Below are 21,732 nucleotides of genomic sequence, written 5' to 3' on the forward strand. Positions count from 1 at the left end.
GACTGCATCACTCAGATCAGGAGACTGATCAAAAATTTTCTTTGGAGTGGGCTTGATGGCACAGCAGATACCTTAGCCAGGGTGGCTTGGGAGACCCTCATCCTTCCTACATAGGAAGGGGGTCTCAATATTATTGATCCAGATTTACAGTGCAGAGCTTTACTATGCAAGATGGTGGTGCAGGGACTTATGCCAAGGCAGGAACCGTGGAAGGCCTTTCTTATTAGCAACATACAGAGGTGCACACCTTCTTCAGGAGGAGACTGGATGAGCAGTATTAGGTGGATCTTCACCACAGCACACCTCAGATCACCTCCGTCTCCTCTCATGGTTGCCATTCTGTAAGCATCGGCCAGTTTCAGGAGCACTCTTTGGAGGATTCCTCCTTCCTCTCGTGAAGAGATTGATAGGCAACCCATCATGTGGAATGACAGTATTTTAGATTATCATGGCAGACCACTTGGTGCCTCACTCTACATGCAGTGGTCCAGGTGGGAGAGGGGACCTGCATCATCTTTGGGGTCTTGGAAAGCTTTCCGCAGGCTTCCAAAGGAGACCAAATCTCAATTGACAAGACATCTCAGAGGGAATGCAGGGAGGATCTTGCAGACTGAGGTAGCCCTTCCAGAGGAGTGGGTAGACACAGATGATATGCCACTCACTTGTTCTAGTTGGACAGGTACTTTTACAAGAGGCGGCGTTCCGCTTCAAGTTTTGGCCTTTCAAGATGCATAGGAGGATGCTTTAATTTTTATTGTGCAGGATGGTGACAGAGTGCTCAGATCCACAGAGGACATCTTGCTTGTCACGCGAGGTGGAGGGTGCAAATAGTGAATGTCCAGCCATTGACTCATGTGACGTCTCTTCCAGCACCTGATTCCCTTTGTCTTGTGCTGCACCATGTCTCAAATGTCTAGCATGTGACTCATGTAATGTTTCTTCTATAACCTACTTCCCTTTATGTTGTGCCATACCATGTCTCAAGGGCCCTCTTTCTTGGAGGAGATTGGAAGGTCCTAGTTGCTCCTCCGTACCCTTGTTCTGTCCTAGGATTGTCACTTCCTTTGCGAACTGCACTATTCTGAACTTCCGGGAACGAAACTGAGGTGTGCTTCCCTCCTCCTCAAAACTACTAGCACTGCATGATGCGCGAACCTATGGCACAACACTAGTCGAAGGTGCTACGGAGTGCTGAGTGCTAGAAGAGGAAGAACAAACCCAGAAAGGAGATAAGAAGGAACAATGCTAATAACAAATAACAGAGAAAGCGGTAGACAAGAGCATAGCGCGAGCAAGTAAGTATCATAGAGAATGAAGGGATCCTCATAAGCTAGTCTCTCCGAAACAAAGATTAGAGATCACTCATCCTAAGTAGCAATACACCATAACAATGCAACAGGCAAGCTCGTAGCTGTAGCCTCTCTCCTTCTCACTCTCAATCCCCGTACAATGCTGAATGAATCCCCATCCCCCTCATCTCCCCTCTTCACCCTCGCCTTCCGGATGGGAAATCCCCTCTCTTTCTCCTATTGATTGTCTCCTCATCCTTAGCCATCCCTCCACTGAGTCTCTTCATGTCTCTTGCAATGGCTAGGTTGCGCTGAGTTGATGCGTTGTAACTACTCCATGTGCACTGCCTGCAACCACCCTGTATTTGACAAGGCACCGTGAGATGAAACATCTATGCCACCAATAAGTCAGGTCTACAGAGGTTGGCAGAGCGTAACTGCGCGACCTGAAGACCCTTGACGCATGACCATGTGCTTGGGTGATATGTCCTCTTGATGACTATGTCCCCATGTGACTATGTCATCCCGGTGACCATGTCCTCTCCATGACTTATGTCATCTTGTGACCATGTTGACTTGTGTCAACCTTGTGACCATGTCATCGCCATGACTTGTGTCATCCTTGTGACCATGTCATCCCCTGACTTGTGTCATCCTTGTAACCATGTCATCCCCTCACTAAGTGACTGGACATAGCTAGTCCTGCATGATCTCTTTATAACAATTCAAGAAGCCAAAAGAGGCTTTAATGACTTAAGTGTACTATGTGTAATCATCCAAAAGTTTCAAGGGAAAGAGCATGTGTGTGGAATACTTCCAAATACACACAAATAGGGTCACACTAATGCAAGGGGTTCATCGCACGCACACATAGACAAACACTTTTAGCTCCGAATTCCTAACACATGCACACTTCTTTTTTTGGTAAATTTTTTATGCTTTATATTATACAGTAATGGGGAGCTCAAAAGTACATCAGCAGAATATCTCACTATATGATAAGTATACATGATAGTCTATGTAATGAGTTTGCGACAATCAAACGAAAGATTGTTCTTGAGAGTGTTGAAAAAAAGAAAAAAGAGGATCACCAAAGACTCTATGATTTCTATCCTTCCATAGAGTCCAAAGTGCCCAATAAACGACAACTCAAACCCTGTCTGCGTGGGTGAATCCCAAAAAGCTAGAAATTCTTGCCAAAGGTAGCATTAGGAAATCTAGCTCTCAAACATTGTCGAAGAAGACCCAAGAGTGGACAATGATAGAGGAGATGAGGCACAGATTCCTGTGGAGCCAAACATCTATGACAAACAGCCAGAGCAATATGTCTTCGTGCCAAGAGCTGTCCAGACAGAAAAACCCTCAGCATCAGCCGCCATAAAAAACCCTGCTGTCCAAGAGGAACTTTGGATCTCCAAAGTTGCCACAATCTCTTCCTACCGGGAATTTATGCGCTAGACTTGATTTGCCTTATGTGAAACCCAAGGTGGAAGCAGCAAAACTTTATATAAGGAAGGTACCGTAATGTGAGATAGCCTCAAAGAACGGGCTGATGAAGCAAGGGAATGACAAGTCCAATCTTCAAGCCTATCCTGAAGCTCAAGTGGAGGTACCGGCAAAAAAGGCTGAAGCATATGAGCAATATTTGCCTCAGAGGACGATAATGCATCCCTATTGCAATCAAAGAAAAAGATATCATGGTACCATCATATGAACGGCATCAACCACAGAGTGGGATCCCTTTGAAACTAATAAAGTAGGAACGTCTAGGTTTCAAGCCCCCCCCCCCCACACACACAGAGGTCCAAATTCCTAATGCACACACACAACAACAAATACTCAATATCTTTTCCTTTTTATAGCTGAGTCTATGGGCTTCGTCTTGCAAGCTATTAGTTAGGGGACATTGGGGCTCTCTCTTCTGATTACGCAAGAGTAGGAGCTATAAGATACTGAGTTTGCAGATGACACATCAATCATAGTCAGGGCAGATCAGCAGAACTCACCACCACTGCCACATCCATTGATTGGTTTTGCCTAGCCTCAAGAGGACTTCTTAACGGGAATAAACCAAAAGGATTTTTGGCAAGTGCTGTGCAAGATCCTCTAGATTGGGTTGCTGAAAAACGTTCTTTTTTGGGTTCCTAGAGGCACTTCCACTAGTTATCTTTGCTTTCATTTAGTATTGATGTGTCTTTGGCTCAATAGTTTACACCTGTGTTGGAGAGTATACGAAGGAAGCTAGCATATTGGAGCAATTCTAGACTTTGCACATCAAAGACCAAGGCATCCACATCCGTATCTTGCCGGAGACAGTCAATCTCTTGTTATGAGGAGGAAGGGATCCTTCGAAGAGAATTCTTGAGACTGCCCCAACCTTTTAAGATGGAAGCCATAAGGGGAAAGTCAAGCATCCTGAAGTGTGTCGACAAAAAGATCCATCGAGTGTTGTCCATCCAATCACCACCTGAGGAGGGGCACTCAAAGCCTGAGTAGTGTCACCCTTCTCAAATCTTGGCCAGTACTTGGACAGATATGATACACACTCTGATGGCCATTCGGGCGACCATGCAAGGATCATCTCGAGCAGCCTCCTCCAGGAGAGTTACTTTTCTCAGAGATTGGAGAGACTCTCCCTTCTTTGCTGAGACTTCTACAGGGTTGAGATGGCATTTTCAGCCTCAGCCTTGGTTTCTTTCTACCTCATTCCTCTGAGGTGTTTTTATTACATGCTTAGCATGGTGTATTTCCGCACAGAGCTTGCCCTAGCGGGTTTCTTTCTTACTTAATAGAAGTCTCTTTTTTGAAAAAGAAAAAAAAAAGAGTAGAGTCAATATTGTTGTTCAATGTTAAAGTCTAGTCTTTCCTCTCTACAAAGAAGTCATAGGCATCCAAGCAATAAGTCTCCTTTCAACCAAACAGCCTTTCTTCACATGCTCAGAAGGACTCATCTTGAATCGTATTATTTTTCATACACATACGTAATTCTTCATTTTTACTTTTCTTCAAATCGTGGACACAAGGTGCCCCAATTTAGAAGACTCCTTGCTATATTTAGCTGCTTGCTAAACCTTTCTTACCCTTCCCATGTCTTCACTGATTCACTAACATTATTCTTCCCCTTAGGCATGTATCTCTAGGTGCAATGTTAATGAACTAACCTCGAGGCCCCAAATCCTTCTAGTTGTCTCGGACCTCGATCATCAAAGAGACTCTTGGCAGCTAATCCTTGATCAATCTTATAACCGACCAAAACAATCAAAATGAGCCTCAGAGCTTCAAGGATGCTCAGCATAATCTGGCATGGCAGAAAGATATGGAAGCTGGGATTAAATCCATTGAGAAGAATGCCACATGGGACTTGGGTTTTTTTTTTTTTTTTTAAATGAAAAGTACTTCATTAAGTATGAATAAAAATCGCAGAGCAAGCTCAAGTGCGGGAGTACATCATGTCAAGCATGAGAAAAAACAGCTCAGAATAAGCAAACAAAAATCCCGGGTGGTGGCTGAAAATGCCACCTCATCCCTGAAGGAGAGTCAGAGAAGAAAGGACAATCCTTCTAGACTCTGACCTAGCAGTAGCAGTCTGGAGGTTCCCTGCATGTTTGCCCAAATGGCCATCAAAGTGTGTATAGTATCTGCCCAGATATCTGCCCAAATACTAGCCATAGTCTGAGAAGGGTGAACTTGGGAGTCCTCCAAAGCCGTTCTACATCTAGCTCTCCAAATATGCCATGCTGTGATACTAGCTAGAATCTCCCAAGATGTGTCTACAGAACCATGGGGAGCTCTGAATGGAGTAAACGGAACATCCTGGAGGGAGCATGACTCCACAAGATGCGCCCATTGGAAAAAATGTGGTTGGCACGAAATGGATTTATAAGGTGAAATACCATTTAGATGGCACAGTTGAGAAATACAAAGCCCGTTTGGTTGCCAAGGGGTATGCACAAGAGGAGGGAATAGATTATGAGGAGACTTTTGCTCCAGTGGCCAAGATGACCACCATTCGCTCTGTCATCTCTCTTGCTGTGTTTTATGGTTGGTCAGTGTACCAGATGGATGTCAAGACCGCTTTCCTCAATGGAGATCTTAAGGAGGAGGTCTATGTACATCAGCCCCAAGGTTTTGAGGTGAAGGGGCAAGAGCACAAGGTATGCAAGCTCAAGAAGGCTCTATATGGGCTGAAGCAAGCACCTTGTGTGTGGTATCAGAAGATACATCAGTTTTTTATGTCCCAGGGCTTCGTAGACACTCATACAGAGCCAAATCTGTGTTTTGCAGCAAAAATCAGAATTGGTCATGTTGGTACTATATGTGGATGACATCATACTCATTGGCACTGATTTGCAGCAAATTACAGCAGTGCAGTCCGCTTTATGTCACAACTTTGACATGACAGATTTCGGCCTATTGCATTATTGTCTTGGCATTGAGTTTTTTTTTTTTTTTTGCAAAAAGTAACTTCTATTAAGTATTAAAGAAAAACCGTTAGAGCAAGCTCCATACGGGATACATCATGCAAGGCACGAAAAGCTCAAGAGCCAAAAAGAAAGGATTGAGGCTGATAGTGCCATCTCAATCCGGTAGAAACCTCCAAGAAAAAGGGGGAACCCCTCCAAACTCGAAGATAGTCCTTCTAGAAGAGGCTACCCGTGAAGGGCCCTGCATGCTAGCCCATATGGCTATCAAAGTGTGAACCGTGTCAGTCCAAATACCCGTGAACACCTGTGATGGGTGTATCTGGGTGCCATCCAAGGCCTCAGTACATCTGACTCTCCAAATGTGCCAAGAGGAAATGCTAGCCAAAATCTCCCAAGAGGTGTCCACTGAAACATGAGAAGCTCTGAAGGAAGTAAGTGGTACATCTTGAAGAGAGCAGGGCTCTATCACCTGTCGGCGGACCGAGAGTGCCCAAGAAGAAGCCTCACCCTAATAAAACACCTGGGCCCAGTAAGGGATAACCATGCAACCGAGCCCCAAGTCATGAAGAAAGGGGAAGTGTGAAAGATGCTGAGTATCCGAGCAACCCCTTTCCAAACAATCCTCGCCTGACCACAGTCCCAAAGGCAATGTCACGCTGACTCCTTTGCAGAATGACATCGAGGACAAGTGGGATCAGCCCCAAAACGTGATCTCCACGGGTTCACTGCAATCCCTCCATGAATAGAAAGCCAAAAGAAAAGAGTGATCTTTCTATTTCTGAGGGATTTCCAGAGCCTCCTCCAGAAATTTATACGCAAATCTGCAGTGATGAAGAAGCTTTCCCAATGGGGGGCTCTGGAGGAAATCCAACCCCTACTGTTCAGCTAAAATCTCCTGGCATTACCAACCTTGAAACGAAAGAAGGGAATCCCCCTCTCTCGGTGCCCATGATCTATCCACTCCCACTCTCCTGGGTCCCACTGCAAGCACCTGATAGGTGCACCTCCATATAACCACAACCTCCAGGATCCCAAGGCCAAGAGCAGAGGGTCGGGGTCTAAGTACCACTGCAAGCCCGCTCCATGGTCTACAAAACCAGTGATCCTGACAGGCTAAAAGGCAACCTCAAGAAGAATGCCATCCTTGGATGTAGAAAGTAAACCTCCATCCCCAACATCAAAGACCAGTGCGTCTTCCACGAGACCTCGGAGAGCGATCACCTGTAAAGGAACCGTCCTCGAAAAAGCCCCCATCCAAGTGGTGGAAGTAATAGGCAACTCAACTGTCCATTCCACCGGTATGGCTGCATCTATCTGCTGAATCCTACGTGCTACCCCTCTGAGGTGACTCACGGACTGTAGTCTCTAATCCTCAGGTAGCTTGATAAAAGCTTTCCAAGTGCGTGTAGGTGGGGCCTCTCTCCCATTTAGACCACTGCATGTAATGGGAAGTGCCCAATGGTCTGGCATGCTTGTCAAGAATACTATCATTCCAAATGATCGGCTGCCTATCAATCTCTTCGACGGTAGAAGGTGGAATCCTTCAAAGAGTGTTCCTGAAGCTCCCCCAAGCTTTCAAGATGGCAGTCATGAGAGGAGAGGCAGGAGATCTGAGAGGGGCAGAAGTGAAAATCCAGCGAGGGCTGTCCACCCAATCATCTCCCAAGGTTGGTGTGCAAGCCTGAATGCGTCCAAAAAAGAAATCCTTCCAAGGTTCCTTCCCAAGCACGAGTCCCCTCACCACCACCTTACAAAGCAATGCCCTGCACTGCAAGTTCGGGTCGATGACATTAAGGCCCCCTTCACATGTAGGGAGAATAATGGTCTCCCAGGCCACCCTTGCTGCAACATCTGTTGTGCCATCAAGTCCACTCCATAAAAAAAAACTGACTGGTCTGATGAGCTGAGTGATGCAATCCTAGACCGGCACCAGCAAGAACACACAAACCAGGAGGTGGCCAAGAGAACCTGGTTCACTACCACAACTCTATATGCAAGGTCGAGTTCGGCGGAGCTCCAAAAAAGGAGCTTTTTCCTTATACTTTCTAGTACTGGGGCAAACTCCTGTGCTGGAGAGATGTCCAATCCTACCTAGCATCCCAAATACCTGATAGGAACACCCCTCTGAATCCAGGAAAAACCAATGTCAACTCCCCAGCCTGGAGTGTCCTCATCACTGATCCAAAAGCCAAAGGATTTATGCCAGTTAATGTGTGCCCTTGCAGCTGAGCAAAAAATATCCAAAGCTGTCCAGAAAGAATCAAGTGACTGCGAAGAGGCCTCAATAAAAATAGCAGTGTCATCAGCCAACTCACAATCAAGAAGCTCCTGCTCCTGTCTCAAGGGCAATCTCAGCCCAAAAAGCTCAGCCTAAGATCTAAGGAAGATACTCATAGCTTCTGCCACAAAAAGAAAGAGGAAGGGGGCTAAAGGGCATCCCTGATGAACTGATCTCGAAATCTGAAACCTGTCACCCCTTACCCCTCCAATCAAAACCTGGCTGTGGGCTGATCTGTAAAGGGAGGCCACCCCTCTGATCCAAGCATCTGAAAATCCAAACCGTAGAAGAGTGCCCTCAAGAAAACCCTAATCTACTCTGTCATAGGCTTTCTCAAAGTCCAGGAGTAGAACTGCTAGCCTCTGCCCACTCTGTGGCTTCCCAAAAGGAAAAGATATTATAAAAAATGCTCCTACCATGCACAAAGCCTATCCGAGTATCATGAATGAGGTTTGGAAGAAGGGCCTGTACTCAGATGCTGATCGCCTTGGCAAGGATTTTGTAAAGAGTGCCCAAAAGAGTGATGGGTCTCCAATGGGATACAAAATGTGTTGCCACCTTTCGGGACAAGGTGAAAAAGTCCCTCGGTCAGTGAGTCAGGCATCTCACCCGAGTCCCAAATGCCCTGCAGGGCTGAAGTAATATGATCACCTATCATATCTCAAAAGGCTATAAAAAAAGGAGTAAGACCATCAGAACCAGGGCATTTGCCCTTATTCTGTGTTGGTAAAGCGTGCATCAAGTGAGCATAACATCTCTGGGGTGACCAACACAGGTAAACTCTGCCAAACTTCATCTCTAGCCACCTCTCTAGCCTATGAGTTTGGATCTACGGAAAGTAGGGAGGCATAGAAAGCTGTCGCTAAGTGCATGACGGTTTCCAGATGGGACTGCAAAACGCCGTCAGAGTCAATAAGCTGCCTGACACTCTCTCTACTATGTCTGGGACCAAGTGTAGAGAAAAAGTGTTTATTGACTCTCCCTCCCATCTGTATCCAAAAGGACTCTCGTGCATGGAAGGCATACTCTGCTCTCTGATCAAGCAAGGTCTGCAAGTGAGCCCTTGCCGCAGCAAGGCGCTTCTGTATCCAAGCATTTGATGGTCGTTTCTGCTCCTCCCTCTGTAGGGCTGCCAACTGCCGGCAGATACCGATCTCTCGCCTGAGTACCTCAACTCACCGAGCACTAGCAACGGAGTGATAAAAGTCACTGATACTGGCAAGTGCTGTGGCCACATGTGAAGGACCGGCCACCCCCCCCTACATATGAGAAACCCAGATCTCCAACACTGCCTCTGTGAGAGTCTCATCTATGTATAAGGCGTCGGGGATCCTGATACTGTGAGACCGTCCTCTCAGATGAGGCTCTGAGATGGACAAAATTACCGGAAAATGGTCTGAAGTGGAAACACCGGGTGCAATGCAAACTGTCCCCCCTCTATCAAGAGCCCAGTCACCCACATAGAATCTGTCAATCCGAGCATGGATAGGCATCTGCACCCTATGGTTCGACCATGAAAACAAAAGTGACTGAGACTGAACAAGAAATGTATCATCTGACCAAACATCTCTGCCACTGAACCTGAACAAGAAGGCATCCCAGGCTGCTCTCTCAAGGGAGTGGATACCACCTTCTCTGCCCCCTTTCTTATCAGAAGGTGCCTCAACCATGTTGAAGTCACCTCCAATAATCCACGAATCCGCAATGTCAGCCCACGAGAGCAACTCTTTCCAAAACAAAACACGGTCCCCTCTATTGTTCGGAGCATAGAGGTTGAGGAAACTAACCTTATGTCCGTCAATTAGAAGTAAAACCCACTGGGCCCTGGAGGGGGTTATGGTACTTTGTCCAATGACCAGAGGGAGAATAGAATCTGAAACTGAAATGCATGTACCTCCTCTGGATCCCAAGGCAGGAAGCCAAAAAGTCTGGCATGAGAGCAGCTTACCTGACTTGGAGCAATCTCTGACATCCAGTTTGTGTTCCTGAAGAAAAAGAATGTCTAGGGAACCACTTGAAACACCTGGATGGAGCTGATTCCTGATCAACTGTCTGCGATGGCGATGAGGGATGCCGCCCAATCCCTGTATATTCCAACTGGCTATCCTCATCGGCAGGAGGAAGTGGGTTGGAATACCTTACCCGACCTGGTGGCGGAAAAAGAAACCTCTATCGGAGCAAACCTCCTACCATACACACGAGGTCCAAGGGGAGGAAAGTCCACAGGTGAGAGAGAGAAGGATCTCTCAAGAGGGATGGCTCTCCAAAAGTAGAGGGTACAAAATCATCATCTGGGAGGCTAGAGAGGTCCTCCAAAGCGGAAAATGAGTTCCGTTGAGCCAACCCTAGGGAGGGGGTACGAAGGATTCCTACCGAAGCAGGAAGAGAATGTAAAACCCCCTTCCCTCTATCCAAAGAGGGAGACACCTGTACTGGATCTTGATCAAAAAGTGGTGCGGACAAGGTGCCAACAACCTGCGCTACTGAGGAAGGTACAGCCTAATGCAAGGGTGGAGTCGAACAAGGCTCCTGAACACTAGTCTCCTCCCGAGGCTCCAAGGGGGTAGCCTCCGAAGAGGTGGAGGAGTGAACTAAAGTAGAGGGCCTAACCGCGATCGGAACCCACCGTGGGCCAGAGGTGGTGCGGGGTGCCGAAGGGACTCGAGTAGCCCTAGGAGGGGGGGGAGCCCATGTCTGAGGCCGTGTTTGTGGAGCGGTAGGTCCTACTCCAACTCTCTGTCGTAAGCTAGTACGAGCTGGTTGCTTTCTGGGCCTCTTTTTCTTCTTTGGGCAATCTCTGGCGAAGTGCCCCGAGGATCTGCAAATCCTGCACTGGTCCTGCCGACTTGCAACCTCGAATCTCTGGCAGAAGAAAGACCCATTGGGTCGCTATAGCATGATGTGGTCATCTGAAATATTGGGGTCTTGGACAATGACCCTAACCTTGGGTACCCCGTCCATCCTGACCGCCTAAGCAGCCGAAGAGGGCTCGCCAGGAGAGGGGGGATCTCTGCTACCACACCAAACCTCTCGCCAATAACTGAAAGAGTCCGGTGATAAACTGAGGGAAGACCAGGGAACTTGATGAAAACAGAAACTCCCTGCTTGTCCTCTTCAACTGGGTCAAGTCCCAATTGAAAAGGAAACAAAAAAATCCTCCTGTAGCCTAGAAGTAGAAAACTGGCCTGTAGGAGGTCTCTCATGACGTCCGGGGAATCTAGGCACACCTGAAAGAAACCCCGTCCCAACAAACGAACATCCTTGATGTGGGGGGCAAGGTCCTGAGGAAGCGCCGCCAGCATCTAATCTCTAGCTTGTGACTTGGAGGGTTGTGAGCCATGAATGCGTGCGAAGAGAGTCGTGGAACACTCATGCTCCAAATCCTTTTGCAACTACTGCAGCTCGTCTTTTGAAAAAGTGACAGTTCTCGCGGCCGGTGTGAGCGGAGACGGATTGATTGAATGGGAACCCATTCGTCAGTCGAGGTGTGTTGGCCGATTCAAACACAAAAAATAAAAAACTCCGTCCGCTTTCTTGAAACCCAGGAGACCCCTATAAGAGACACGCAGAGTCCACCCCAAACTTGGATCTCTACACGTTAATTGCAGTCCCACCATGAATAGAAAGCCAAAAGAATAGAGTGATCTTTCTATTCCTGTGGGATTTTCTAGTGTCTTCTCCAAAAAACTCTGTGCAAATTAGCAGAAATCTGAAAATTCTCCCAATGAGGAGCTCTAGAAGTCTCTAGCCTCTGCAAAAATGATCTGAAACTGCCTGGCATTACTTACCGTGTTTTGAGAGAAGGACATGAATCAGAATCTTCTCTTGATGCCCTTCATCAAACCATTCACGCTCTCTTGGGTCCAACTGAAAAAATTATTAGGGTCCCACCATAGAGCCACAATCTCCATGAACCTAAGGCCAAGAGAAGTGGGTCAGGGTCTAAGTTCCACTAAGAGTCCGCGCCATGCTCTACAAATCCAATGGTCCTGATAAGCTAGAAAGCAATCCCCAAAGAACTTCATCAGAAGATCTAGACAGCCTACCTCCCATCTAGACAGTGAAAACCAAAGCATCCTCATGTGGTCATGGCAAAACAATAACCTGAAGAAGAATGCCCAATCTTGAGAAGGTTCCCATCCAAGTGAAACAAGAAATAGGCATATTATCCATCTCAATCCAATCCACTGGAATGGCTACATCAATCTGTTGAATACTTCCTGCACTTCCTTTGAGCTGCCTTACTAGTTGCATTTTTCGGCTCTGGAAGCTTTCTAAAAGCTTTCCAGGATTCTACAGAGGAGGCAGAACCTCTCTCCCATCTCAACCACTGCAAATAATGTGATAATGTGACCGGCCTAACGCTCTGCCATGCTCACCGAGTATGCTCTCATTCCACATGACCGGCTGCCTGTCAATCTCTTCCATAGAATGGAGTGCGCTTTAGGAAGTGCGAAACAGAAAGTGTAGTGCGTTTTTGTGAACCACAAGTGCTGAAAAAAGTGAATGTTTGTGAAAAATGTGTGTGTGGTGTCAAGAGCTAAGCATACAGGATGGAAAATGTGTGTGTGGTGTCAAGTGCTAAGAATATAGGATGGAAAACAATGGGGCGTATGGCTTACGGCTGAACGCAAACTGTCCTAACCTCTAGTACAAACTACCCCAAAGTTTCGGGGGTCTCTTGATCCCACAGTTCCTTACGAAAGGTGTTTCTAAATCTACTCAAAGCTTTCAGAATGGCTTCCATAAGAGGCGAGGAAGGAGATTTGAGGGGGGCTGAAGTAAAAATATATTTGTTGCTACCCATCCAGTCTCCACCTAAAGGAATACATGCCTGAATGCTTTGAATAAAGAAAACCTTCCAAGGCTCTTGCCCAGAAAAAAGTCCCCTTACCACAAACTTGCAAAGTAATGCCCTGCACTGCAAGTCCGGGTCTATAATATGAAGACCTTCTTCTTTTGTGGGAAGAATCAATGTCTCCCAATCCACCCTAGCCACAGTATCGTTAGTGCCATCTAGCCCATTCCACAAGAAATTCCTTATAGGTCTCTTGAGCTAACTGATACAATCCTTAGAGCTGCACCAACAAGAGCAAACATACCATGCCGTGGCTAACCAAACCTAGTTAAAGGAGTTTCCTCCTGATGCTCTCCAACATTGGAGCAAAGTGTTGTGAGAAGAAGAGATACCCATACCAACCTGGCATCGTAGATATCTGATGGGAACCCCCCTTTGAATCCAAGTAAAACCAAAATCAGCCCCCCAATTAGGAGTGTCCTCATCACTGATCCAAAAGCCATTGGATTTGTTCCAATTAATGTGTTCACCAACTACAATACAAAACAAATCCAAGGCTGCCGTGAAAGAAGAATCTGCTGAGAGGAGGGAGGCATGAATGTCTGTAGCTATGTGCAAGAGGCATTCGGATCTGTCTGCAAAATCTTGTGTGAGTCAATAAGCTGTGAGACACTCTCTCTACTATTTCTGGGGCCAAAAGTAGAAATGTCTGTGAGACACTCTCTCTACTATGTCTGGGGCCAAAAGTAGAGAAGAAATGTTTATTGACTTTACCTCCCATCTGAGCAATGACTCATAGGCATGAAAGGCATACTCTGTTCTTTGATCAAGTAACATTTGCTGTTGAGCTTCACTGCAGTAAGGCGCTCCTGAATCCAAGCATTTGTAGGCCGTTTCTGCTCTTCCCTCCTCTTCAGGTTCCCAACTACTGGCGAATACCAAACTCCCGTCTCCTGGTACCAACAATAGATGATAAAAGTCACTAATACCAATCAATGCTGTGCCACTCCATCGTGCATATGTGACACCCAGATCTACAAAACTACCTCCATGAGGTCCTCCTTTGCATAAAAGTCATTGATCCTAGCAGAGCATTCTCTCAAATAAGGCTCATAAATCATCAATACCACAAGAAAGTGATCTGAAGTGGAAAACCTAGTGGCAATGCATACTGACCTACCTCGGTCCAGAGCCCAATCATCAACATAAAATCTATCAATCCGGACATGTATAGGGATATGTAATCTCATGTTCGACCATGAAAACAAGAGAGATTGAGGCCGAGTGTGAAAGGCATCATCAAACCACACATCTCTACCACTAAAACAAAACAAGAAGGCATCCCAAGCTTGACCAAAAGGTGTAACTTGAAACAAGCTTGCGAAACTTGGCACAATCTCTGGCATTCAATTTGTGCTCTTGAATGAAAAGAATATCAATGGGGGCCCCCAGTAATACTTGGCTGAAGCTGATTACGAATCAGCTGCCTACGACGTGTGGCACACCGCGAAGGCCCTTTACATTTTAATTAACAACCCTCATCGGTGCAAGGAAGGCGAATGGAACACCTTACCGGACCTAGAAGCTGAAACAAACCTTTCTTGGGTAGAATTCCTCCTGCCAAGTGGAGGAAAATCCACGGGAGAAAGAATCCCTACACTGTGGAGGAGGACTCTCTTTCGATAGGGATTTCCATAACATCATTTCCAAAAAGTAGAGGGTACAAACTCCTCCCCAATATCCGCCATATCTGCCAGTACAGAGAAGGAGCTCCTGTGAATCAAACTTGGCAAAGGATTATGAAGAATCCTCGCACTCAAAGGGAGAGGGTCGAGGGAGGGGCGGGGGAGCAGGTCGAGGGGAGGAGCTAGGGAGAGGGGGAAGGGGCAGCGAGGGGGAAGGGGCTGGCTGAGGGAGGGAGGGGGAGGCTAAGGGAGAGGGGAGAGGGGAGAGGCTGAGAAAGGAGGAAGCAAGGGAGGGGGACAGTCTGAGAGGGGGCAGCAAGGGAGGAGATGGGGAGGAGCAGCAGCTCCTAGCAGTCGGAAACTTCTACTTCCTCCATTTGGGTACGTGTCTTTAGTATCTCATTCTCTGCTTGAAGTTTGATGACTATGGCTTCCAGCTCTTTTATCATTGAGGCATGCTAGCTGGTCTTGGCATCTAATACCCAGTTCTACTCTTCTTGCATTTGACCTAACTGAATCTCCAGTCGTGTTTGCATTTCATCTTTCCATTTGTTCATAACCTCCTCCATGGAAACATGCAGTATACGCATGGTTTTCTCAGGGTCTTTGTCTTTGTTTTCTCCTAGCTTCTTCTGCAAATTATCCATGTCTGCATGCTGCATTTTAGAAACCTCCTTGAACTCCTCTAGAGCTTTGCATGCCTTTGTTTTCTTCCCCTCTTATGCTTGGAGGGTCTTCATTTGTGCCTTGACTGTACTCAGCTCCTCATTCAGAAGTGGCTCAATCTCTACTTCCTCCATTTGGGTATGTGCCTTGAGTATCTCGTTCTCTGCTTGAAGTTTGATGACTTATCATTGAGGCATGCTAGGTGGTCTTGGCATCTAATGCCCAGTTCTACTCTTCTTGCATTTTACCTAGCTGAATCTCCAATTGTATTTGCATTTCCGTTTTCCATTTATTCATATCCTCCTCCATGGAAACACACAGTCTATGCATGGTTTCCTCAGTGTCTTTGTCTTTGTTTTCCCCTAGCTTCATTTAAGAAACCTCCTTCATTGAGCAAGACATGATTTAAGGTGCTGGTCAGCAATTTTTTGAGTACTCATCCAGATTGAGCTATATTTCCTTTCCTTCTCACCTTCGGTTCTTTTGTCCGGTGAACTGTCCATGCTGGACAGGTACTACACTATTTGTAGCCCTCCCTCCCCAGAGGAAATAGCATGGGCTGAAGGAGATCTTGATCTCCTAACAATCCCCTTCTTTCTTGGGCTACCAGAAACCAAAAGAGCATGAATGGTGGTTCTTTGAGAAATGGGATAAAGGGAAAGGAGCCCAAGAGAGTCCTCAAGAAAGGCCAAGTGCATAATGGGCCCATATTCAGCCTGTGAGGGATCAAGCCTCACTGTCAAAGAGAGCTGCTGGCTGGAATAACCAGCCACCCCTTAGGCAACCAACGGCGGAAGCATCAGGGGTGTCGAGGATTAGAGCCAGTCGGGGGGGACTAGTGATGAGACCAAGGAGAGCAGAATGAAGGCCAATGAGAGAGGAAAAGGGTACGGAAGGATGGAAAGGAGACCGGGGGAGGTGAAATAATTTGGAAAGAGTAGGGGAGCAGAGACAGCTGGTGCAGAGAAAGAGCTCGCTTTAGGGGTACTTGGGACAGACTGGCTAGAAGCAAAGGGGGAGCAAATGCAGGAGAGCTGGGAGCAGTTCAGAAAGGAGAAAAGGACAGAAGATGGAAGAGGCTGAGATAGGAGGAGGGATGAGGGCCAGAGCTGGTAAGGATCGGTTTGATGGGAGGCAGGGCCACTAGCAGGCCATGGGAATGGGAGATCAGCTTTCCCCACATTGGTGACACTTGCAACTATCATAGCCTCATTAACTTTGCATTATAGGGGCATGCATGATTGACTTCATCGGCCCTTCAAGTCGGTATATGAGCCAGGCGACTCCTATGGGTATGACTGGGGCTGGTCAATTGTGAGCCAAGACTGTCCAACTTGGTGCCAGTGGCAGAGGTCCAAGTCAGCATCTCAAGCTATACGGATGGTTGAAATTGACTGCTTTTCAAGGCAGGTCATAACTTTTTGGTGCTCCCTTTGGAGATAGATTTGTGATTTTGAGCTGTAATAAAAATTTCCCCCAAAACAAGGATTAAGAAACCCTCTAACTTAATAGAAGTCTCTTTTTTGGAAAAAAAAGAAACCCTCTAACTCTAACAAAAACCAGTACAAAAAACATTTCTGACCTTTAAAGGAACTCTACTTCTGTTTCCTTAAAGGAGAGAGTTGCTATTGAAAATGAGGAGCCTCAAGGAGGCATTGTTAAAACACTACAAGTAAAAGGATAAAATTCAAGGTACCTGGTAATACCACAAATTGAAAGGGAGAATTTGAAATAAACTCGCTTTTATATCCAACAGTCAGAGAATATTTTCCAGATATGGTCGGAACAAAAGAAATTGTTTGATATCCAGTTGCCTGTTCCAACCCTTTGACAATCTTTGGAGACATCTCCTTGTCATAAAACCTAATTGTCACTACGAAATCAACATATGTGAGCCTTGTCACAAGGTTTCCATAAGCGTCCATTAGTGTGATGTTCAAAATTACTGCTGTCCCTGCTTTGAATAAGCTCTCCATCAGTGCACCTTTGCAAGCAGGAATGGAAATAGATCCTGTTCTCCCAACAGATCAACTGTCAGCGGTACTGATTAACACTCCAAACATGCTAAGAATACTTGTGCTATAGACGTGGAAAAAAAGGAAAACTATAGCTGCCGATTCCTACATGATATATTTATTGGAAGTTATAGATGCGCACCAACAATGACCTCAAATGAGAAAGGTGACCCAGGGACATGAAAGGTCTCATTTCCAATAAAGAAGTAAAACCGTCCAGCCTTTTTTGTCATAAACTCACAAATAGTGTACCCGGAGTCTCCTTCACTATGCATTTGTATTTGTGGAAATAGATCCTTGTTACCAGCTTCATCAAAGATTTTAAAACCAAAAGCAAGTAAAGGTGCTGCCAATAGAGGAGCATTAGATTTGTCACATAGCCTTATTCTGAACTTTGCTTGAGTCCCAGCAATGAATATATTAATGTTATCAGCCCAATTTCCTCGGCAGAGAGGTAGATATAATGCACCTGAAATTGTTTTGGGATTTATTACAGGAACATCAAGAATTGTGTGACAACTTTCTGTAAATCAAAGTAAACTTTAAACTACTCTACAATCAAGAGACATAAGGTTTGGATTAGATTTGAGTGTTAGAAAGAGATGATTAGAGTAATGGTGTACCAAAGTGAAAACATATAGAATAGACTAGGAAGGAAAAAGAATTATCCACGGTCAAGAAATGGAGAGAGAATTATCCTATTCATATGAATAGCTGTTATGACAGATTATTATTTTTTCAATGAAAAGACTTCTATTAAGTATGAAAGCTACCTCAAGAGCAAAGCTCATGGAAAATGCATCATGAAACGAATAAGATACAAAAAAATTTCGGGCCAAATAACCTACTCATCAGAGAGATCTAAAAAAGCACCAAAGTTGAGGCTGAAAGTGCCACCTCAAACTTGTGGTGGACTTCGAGAAAAACGGGGAGCCACTCAACTCCCTAAGGAAAACAGCCTGGGAATAACCCTATATGGTCACCCAAATAGGCATCACATTGTGTATAATATCTATCCAAATACTAGCCAACATGTGTGAAGGGTGGATCTGGGAGCCATCCAAAGCCTTTGTATATTTAGACCTCCAAACATGCCATGCTGAAATGCTCGCCACAATCTCCTGCCTGTCATAAAATACCTAAGGTCCCAAAAGAGAGATCCGAGCCATCAAACCCTAGGTAATAAAGGGAGAAGGAACAAAAGTGCTAATAAATCTAGCAATATTCTTTGAGATAAACCTCACTTGTCTGCAATCTCATAATCAATGCTGAATGGACTCCTCAACAAAAAGGCAATGATGGCAAGTAGGGGCTGCCCTGAACCTAGTGAAGGCACATGGTAGGAGGAATGGAATGGAAAAGAAATGGAAGAACTAGAAAGCAATGAAAGGAAATGAAAAGTATAAAGCAATGATAACCAAAATACTCACATGATAGAAAAGCTTGATGTAGACCACTCTAATGTGACACTAGACAAGTACAACACTATATACTGTAACACTAGACTCTAGAAATCCAAAGTGTAAATGGGATAACTCCCAATATGACATGTGGCATGTGTAGGACTCACTAGACTATAAAAACACACCTCGAACACTCACTCCAACTTCATGTTCCAACACCACCCCATGAAGGAAATGTGAGGGACTACTGGAATGGAACCAAAAACTGAATATGACAATGATGGAGTCTACTGCTTTGTGCACCCCAGGTAGCTCAGAGACTCAAATGAAGCATGGCTACCTGACCAACACATCGGTCTAGGGAATGCACTAGCATCCTGGAACTTGGCCAAGCCTGATAAAGAGACCCATCACTGTGGCTGGGAATTTGGAGTCCTCATCTGTGCCTGCACTTTCTCGATCGTCCTGACTATGGCAGGAACAGTCTGCGGAAAAGTACATGTCGCCCCTTCGTGGTCAGAAACCAAGGTGACTGGGGCTGGTGCATCTAAAGGCCCCTCCTGATGTGGAACTGTAGTATCTAGGGCTACTGCAACATCCACCTCTGGAGTCTGGAAGGCATCTGTTTGAACAGGAGCAAGGGTCTCCTCCTGAGGTAAGGGAGCCGCTCTGATAGCTCTCCATCGTGGTATTGGCTGTGCTGCAGGCATTGGGCGCCCTGCTGCCCCTGGTGATACTAGGGTGCGTGCAGTAGAGCTCCCTGCTGCTCCAGGTGGTCCTGGAGTGCGTGGTATAGGGCGTTGGGAAGGTGTAGTCGAGGTAGTATGTGAAGGAGCGGCACCCAAAGACCTCTTGGGTCTTTTTTTCTTCCTTGGGCAGCAGTCTCTAGCAAAATGCCCAAGGGTCCTGCAAATCCTGCACTAGTCTGTCTACTTGAAATCTCGACTCTCTGTCGAAGGAGAGAGCCGTCTGGACGCTGAAGCATGATGTGGTCATCTGAGATGTTAGGGTTAGAGACAATGACCCTAACACGAGGCACCCAGTCTGCTCTGACTGCCTTTGTCAAGGAAGCAGGCATGCCAGGAAGGGGGGGGATCTCAGTGACCACTCCGAAAGTGGCTCTGATAGTGGCAAGCAGTCGATGGTAGACTTGAGGAAGACCCGAAAATCTAATGAACAGTGATGTGACCTGCCTGTTCTCCTCGACCGGATCAAAGCCCAAGGTGTAGGGCAAAAGAAAGATCCTCCTCCAACCCAAAGCCAGGGGATTAGCTTTGAGAACAAGGGCTGTGGACTCATGGGAGTCGAAAATCACTTGGAAGAATCCACGTCCTAGAAGTCGAATATCCCTGAGGTGTGGGGCAAGATCTCCTGGTAACGCCGCCAGCATCCAGTCTCTAGCCTGTGATCTAGAAGGGTGTGACCCAAAGATGCGGGCGAAGAGTGATGTGGAGCCCTCTAATTCCACATCTTTCTTGAGCTGCTGCAACTCATCTTCTAAAAAAATGACAGTTCTCGCAGCCGGTGGAAGTGGACCGAGATTGGCTGAATGGGGATCCATTCACCAATCGATGTGAAAAGGCCGATTCCAACACTGTTAAAGCTCCATCCGTGAAACTACTGCCCAGGATGCCCTAAAACACGGGCGTAGGAAGGAGGAGAACAGGAGAGGGTAGGAGAGAGGGGAAGGGAAGGAGAGGATAGACTGAGGGGTTTAGATAGAGATAGGCTAAGGGGGAAGCATAGGGGAGCTAAGTTAGGAAGGAAGGGGGAGGGGGAGGGGGAGGGTGGGCCGGGGAGAGGAAAAGAGGGGGGGGGGGGGTAGGAAGGAGGGAGGGGGCTGATGGCGGGGAGAGAAAAGGGGGGCGGCGGAGAGGAAGGGAGGGGGCGGCCGGGGGGGGGGAGTGCTGGAGGGGGGCAGCGGGAGGGGGGGAGAGGGAGAACCAGGGGAAGGGGTGGGGGAGGGAGGGGGCGGGGGAGGGGGAGGGGAGGGAGGAGGGGGGGGGCTGTCGGGTGAGGGAGAGGGGGGTGGGGAGGGCTATCAGGTGAGGGAGAGGGAGGGCGGGGGAGGAAAGGGGCGGGGGAGGAGGAGGGGGAGGGGGGGCAGCGGGGGGGGAGAGGGAGGGCGGGGGAGGAGGAGGGGGCAAGGGGGCTGGCGGGTGGGGGAGAGGGAGGGCAGGGAGGGAGAGGGAGGAGGGGCCGGGTGGGCTGGCAGGGGGGGGGAGAGGGAGGGCGGGGAGGAGGAAGGGGAGAGGGAGGGTGAGGGATGAAGGAGAGGGGCCTGGCGAAGGGGAGGGAGAGGAGGAACAGCGAGGGGAGGGAGAGGGGGGGCAGCGAGGGTGAGGGAGAGGGAGAGGGGGCTGGCTGAGAGAGGGAGAGGGAGGGGGCAGTAGCTCACGAGGAGAGGATTGGAGGGCGTAAGATTGGTCTTCTCAATCTCTACGCTCCCAACAACAGAGGGGAGCGGATCTCCTTTTGGAAGGAGTTACTCTCTTGGGCCCCCATTGCAAATTCTTGGATCATTGGTGGCGATTTCAACATGGTTGAGTTGCCATTAGACAAAAAGGGAGGCAGACAGGGTGGAATTCATTCTTTGGAAAGGGTAGCATGGGATGCCTTTCTCTTTTAGTACAGTGGCAGGGACACTTGGTTAGATGATGCCTTTCATGTTGTGCCACAATCACTCCTGTACTCTTGGTCGAACAGGAGAATACACATGCCCATCCATGCACCTATTGACAGATTTTATGTAGATGATTGGGCACTTGACAGAGGAGGATCTGTATGCATTTCTACTGGGGTTTCCACCTCAGATAATTTTCCAGTGGGGGTGTTGCAGATTCTGGAGCCTCATTGGAGAGGACGCTCCGCTAGTGTTAGGATTCCGGATGCTTTTTATGCGGAGGAGAGCCTCACGGATGATATTTTACAAATTTGGGTTTCTCACATACAGGGTGGAGCTGTCCGCCCATCGCAGGTAGCTGCAGCCTTATCTGGAATTAGTGACTATTATCATACAGTCGCTAATGAGATCCAAGTTCGGAGCTGACCCGTCTTGCCGTCGTTTCCTTTTTGCTTTGGAGACAATACAGCATTGCCTTTGGGATTGCAGATAGGCAAGAATCATATGGAAAGGGATTGCAAGACTTTTCAGCACTTTTGTTCGCCTACCTT

General features: G+C 47.1%; 1 protein-coding gene across 1 annotated transcript in view; it reads right to left on the reverse strand.

Annotated features, from left to right (window-relative positions):
* Positions 1 to 21,732, reverse strand: part of LOC147905515 (uncharacterized) — a 233,189-nt gene that overhangs the window by 173,979 nt on the left and 37,478 nt on the right. Inside the window, exons 4-5 of the mRNA XM_087385680.1 lie at positions 17,298 to 17,624; positions 16,837 to 17,151 (exon numbers count right to left, since the gene is read on the reverse strand). Coding sequence (XP_087241806.1) covers positions 16,837 to 17,151; positions 17,298 to 17,624 — 642 coding nt within the window. The remainder of the gene's footprint in view (positions 1 to 16,836; positions 17,152 to 17,297; positions 17,625 to 21,732) is intronic.

This window comes from Dipteris shenzhenensis, chromosome 1 (genome assembly GCF_047967505.1).
Source record: "Dipteris shenzhenensis isolate YYH24624 ecotype China chromosome 1, Dip_SZ_1.0, whole genome shotgun sequence".
In the NCBI taxonomy this organism is placed as follows: domain Eukaryota; kingdom Viridiplantae; phylum Streptophyta; class Polypodiopsida; order Gleicheniales; family Dipteridaceae; genus Dipteris; species Dipteris shenzhenensis.